Genomic DNA, 4,486 nt, shown 5'->3' on the forward strand with positions numbered 1-4,486 from the left:
CTACCTGGGATTGTACAAACACTTAGAAAACTATAATGGAAACGTTTGACAGTGTATCACAGCTCCATGTTTAAATTTATTTATCACAAACAATTTAATAAATATTTTAAAACTCAAATAAAACATTGACTCAACATTTAAGCAAACATCTTATAAGCATATTATTTTCGCCAGGGATTCGCTATAAGATTCAAAAGCCAGTGAACACCGAGCATCGGTTACATTGCATTGATGTTATAATTTCTCAAGCATAATATAACACATGTGTTATATTATTACATTTACATAGTTGAGTGAGAGATTCTAACATAAATGCGATGTAAGTGATGCTCGGCGTTTACTGGGAAATAATTTAAATCGCGCGTTACCGATTGTGAAGTTATTCGGACGCGGCTTTGCAGTTGACGGTACATGCGCATGGTGGCGCTAGTGAACCGATCTGACCGACGGTATCGACCGTATCGACTAGTGCCAGTCAGACTCAGACAGTCACTGTCGAGAAATGGCGTTCCCCGGTAAGGATGCTTCGCCTCTGTGGCACAATGGACCGACTCCCGGTGCGTTCTATCAGTTTCCGGGCAATCAGTACGGCACCGGTGGATTCCAGAAGTCTCAGTACGTTTCGACGACAAACTACAAGCGTTTCCGTTCGCTCGGTCCCATAGGTTTTACAACATAACCTGCGGCGATGGTGCAAATCTCGCATGTCATTCTCTCTTCCGAGGCAGAGAAAGTGAAACTCGAAATACTCGGGACCGGACAAGCCTCCGAAGTCGCACGGAGACCTGACAAGCGCTTCTCTAACTCCCATTCTGTTATTTGCAGATCTCCCATAACGACTGGCACGTCCGTCATCGGTATACAGTTCAAAGACGGAGTCATTATAGCGGCGGACGTCCTGGGTTCTTACGGATCGCTCGCGCGTTACAGAAATCTCGAGCGTATTATGAAAGTGAACGATAACATCATCCTGGGTGCGTCCGGGGATTATGCAGATTTCCAGTGCATCAAGAGCTACCTGGAGAAGAAGATGTGAGTCGGGCTTTACTTCTTACACGTCTCTTTAATATGCTTAAGGCCTGTGTCCACGACGCTAGAACTTGGCCCAAGTTATAGTTTCGTGAAATGTGTAGCCACTCAACTTGCAGCTTTTATGGAACAGCTGCAAGTTGATTGACCAAGTTCTTGCATCGTAGACGCAGGCCTTTAAAGTAATGCAACTTGGTTTGTTACATGTGATAAAGTGACAAAAGGTTTTAGAAGATTTGTGATGTAAGATTATATATTGGGATTTCCAATGAATATTAAAAGCGCCGTTGTTTACATCGACACCTTTGTTTCAGTCTCGAGGAGCAATGCCTGGACGACGGATTCACTTTAAAGCCAAAGGCGCTGCATTGCTGGCTGACGCGAGTCATGTATAGCAGACGATCAAGTTTCGATCCGTTCTGGAACAATTTTGTTATCGCCGGTTTGGAAAACGGGACACCGTAAGCGTCATGTTTCCTGAAACCTCTCGCGCTCTTCAAGTACAAATCATAGTCTCACCTTTTCAGATTTTTGGGAACCGTGGATAAGCTCGGGACAGCTTACAACGACCCTGTTATCGCGACCGGATACGGTGCTTACATGGCGACGCCTATACTGAGAAAAGCCTACGAGGAGAACAGCCAGATGAGTAAGGAGGAAGCTATCGAGCTTCTGTACAAAGTGATGCAGGTTCTTTTCTACAGAGACGCAAGATCTTTCCCGAAGGTAAACGATTAAAGTTTGTACATCGATAATTTCAATATTGTTAACGATCTGCTTTGCTTTTTAGTATCATCTCGGCATTGTCACGAAGGAGAAAGGAATCGAGATACAAGGACCACTAACTTTAGACAGTTATTGGGGACCTGCTATTTTGTAAAATTACGTTTATTTCCTTAAAGTAAGTTATAATAAAAGTATCTATGGTGAAGATCCGTTCTCTTTTAATTAAATAAATTGAAAGTTTTCATCGATTATACATTCATTTGCATTACATATACATGTAAGGATAAGAAAATATTATTTCTGGTAACTGTACACTAATAATCTTCGTTGTAACAATATAAATTTTATTCAACTTTTATTTTTATTCATAAAAACGCAAGATTAAAACGTATATGCAAATTAATGTACACGTATACTAGAAATAATATTTACTAAACTTATATAAATAACAATATATGATACAGAATTATAGACTAGAGCGTAAGCACTTCGCATCCTGTATCTGTTATTAAAATTGTATGTTCGGCTTGAGCTGTCCTAGAATTGTCGACAGTGCAAGCTGTCCATCCATCCTCCAGAATCTCGATCAGCGTTGCTCCTTGACTTAGAGCTGGCTCGATGGTAAATGTCATACCTGCTTTCATTGTTTCGGGAAAATCATTTGCTGCAAAGTAGAAAAGATATCAGTACGACAATTCAATATGTCCACAGAATGCGACAATCAAGAAGTATTTTAGCTAAAAAAACGAATCAATTTTTAATAGGAGTCCTCTATTATGAGATGGTGGGTTTTCAACATCCAAATTCAATCACAAATCTTTTTTTCGCAACGACTACACGATCTAACAATAAATTTTCTACTAAATAGAGATTTCACTCCAAGAGCAATAAATTCACAGTGGAACAAAAAATTCCTATTAATTTAGCAGAAACCCTGCTATCTCATAATAGGGGACTTTCCTCTAATGAAATAGTTTTACTGTACCAAAGTGATAAATATCTGGAGCGCCATGGAAATAAGTCCCGATACCATGGCCTAAGAGTCCAGGTATTACATTGAGATTGTGTTTGTTTGCTGTCTCTTCTATCACATTACCTGAAACAAAATGGAAAGATACAGAGTATTAAAAATGAACGTAGTAGCATGTTAACGAGTCGAGATTTTTGATCATATGTATATTATTACCGATACTGCAAAAACGTTCGTTTGGTTTGCATATTTCGATGGCCGACTTCAAGCACAATTCCGTGACCGCTATCAGTCGTTTGACTTCTGTATCTACTTCGCCCACTTGAAACATAGCCGAGCAATCGCCATGGTAGCCATTGAGATATACCTACTTGAACAAAGTTGAAAATATTTTCTTTCAACAATTTGCAACGCTGACAAAGAAATACGACTTCGTAGAGCATTTCTCATAAAAGATTAAGTTACTCACTGTTATATCAACATTGAGTGTGTCGCCTTCTTGTAACGGCCTGTTGTCCGGAATGCCATGGCAAGCGATGTTATTAACACTCGTACATATAGACTTGGGAAAGCCGCGGTAGTTGAGCGGACTGGGATAAGCTCCGTTGCCAACAATCATATCGTGTACTTGTTTGTCGAGAAAATCGGTTGTAATACCTGGCTAGCATACATTAATTTTGTCTTACGTTAGTAATACAAGTTTATTTTATGAATGCGTAGCTATTAACCTTTCTGGGCTCTGAACAAATCTCGAAATTCTGTGCAATGTATAAGTTATTTGTATAGATAATTTTTTGGAACAAAACCATTATTTTAATGAAAAGATGCCGGCAGAATAAACGTTAATCTTACGTTAAGCCGGAAAGAAAAGAACTATATAAGTGAACGCAACTCTCAAAACGTTACTTCTCAGTCACACATCGATTTGCAATATGCATGTAAATTCTTATGCACTTGGATTTTCAGCACGCAATGGTGAATGATAAATTTATATAAACTCTTCTTATTTCGCCTTGTGAAACTCGCGCCCAAAGCTCGCACGTGTCTTTCAGATATTCTCTGTACAGAGATCCAGATTCTTTTCGCATCTACAAATTCGTTTATTTAAACTCTAGGAGCAAAGTGACACGAATCTGGACTTGTATGTACGCGGGGAATAATTCACCTTAATTAACGCGTTGACTTGGCGCAGAACGCGACTGGCAAGCTTACAGCTCTGCCTCATAGACTCTATTTGATATTCATCTTTGGTCTCGGGCGTCGTCGGTCCATTTCTAGGCACCGCCGACTGGCTGTAGGACGGCTGGGGTATGTACGCAGGTACGACGGCTCTTTCGGAGACCAGCCAAGGTTGGACTATGGCGTATCTTCCGAAGGAATTATCATTGCGGATATCAGTGAACTTGGGTGTCTTTGCATCACCAGCCTGGAACGAACATCGTCTTAAATTCTTCCACTTCGATGTGGACGAGAGGTGAACCGCTGACCAAAATCATGTACAGCAATGCCTACTAATGCCCAGTGGGCATTACTTTATCTCATTATCTTATTTGATCTTTATAATGGCTCAGCAGGGCCCAAAAATGCCCAGTAATGCCGCAAATCTGTACACTGCGATGCCCTCAGCGGTTTACCCCTCGGATATTGATATCCCTCACATTAATCTCATCTAATAAAAAGAAGACAATAGCTATTATATAATCTAACGACAAAAAGTAGACAATATTATTGCTCGAAGGATCCAAGGATTCTAAGGTGTTT

At 40.2% G+C, this 4,486-nt stretch overlaps 2 protein-coding genes across 2 annotated transcripts in view; one reads left to right on the forward strand and one right to left on the reverse strand.

Annotated features, from left to right (window-relative positions):
• Positions 1-469: 469 nt before the first annotated feature.
• On the forward strand, positions 470-1,960 carry LOC105568999 (proteasome subunit beta type-4). The gene is made up of 5 exons (XM_012025116.1): positions 470-615; positions 826-1,032; positions 1,344-1,490; positions 1,557-1,755; positions 1,820-1,960. The coding sequence occupies exons 1-5, from the start codon at positions 503-505 to the stop codon at positions 1,907-1,909; spliced, it is 756 nt and encodes a 251-aa protein (XP_011880506.1). The 5' UTR covers positions 470-502; the 3' UTR covers positions 1,910-1,960.
• LOC105568998 (methionine aminopeptidase 1D, mitochondrial) overlaps positions 1,952-4,486 on the reverse strand; it is a 3,654-nt gene continuing 1,119 nt past the window's right edge. The window contains exons 2-6 of the mRNA XM_012025114.1: positions 3,891-4,151; positions 3,195-3,386; positions 2,942-3,092; positions 2,741-2,851; positions 1,952-2,419 (exon numbers count right to left, since the gene is read on the reverse strand). Coding sequence (XP_011880504.1) covers positions 2,229-2,419; positions 2,741-2,851; positions 2,942-3,092; positions 3,195-3,386; positions 3,891-4,151 — 906 coding nt within the window. The 3' untranslated portion in view covers positions 1,952-2,228. The remainder of the gene's footprint in view (positions 2,420-2,740; positions 2,852-2,941; positions 3,093-3,194; positions 3,387-3,890; positions 4,152-4,486) is intronic.

The sequence above is a fragment of the Vollenhovia emeryi genome, unplaced genomic scaffold (genome assembly GCF_000949405.1).
Source record: "Vollenhovia emeryi isolate VEMERY1.0 unplaced genomic scaffold, V.emery_V1.0 DF939126.1, whole genome shotgun sequence".
NCBI lineage: Eukaryota > Metazoa > Arthropoda > Insecta > Hymenoptera > Formicidae > Vollenhovia > Vollenhovia emeryi.

Coding starts and splice junctions, on each gene's coding strand:
- LOC105568999 (XM_012025116.1), top strand. CDS start 503: ATGGCGTTCCCCGGTAAGGATGCTTCGCCTCTGTGGCACAATGGACCG. Junction 616..825: donor GGTGGATTCCAGAAGTCTCA/GTACGTTTCGAC, acceptor TGTTATTTGCAG/ATCTCCCATAACGACTGGCA. Junction 1,491..1,556: donor GGTTTGGAAAACGGGACACC/GTAAGCGTCATG, acceptor TCACCTTTTCAG/ATTTTTGGGAACCGTGGATA.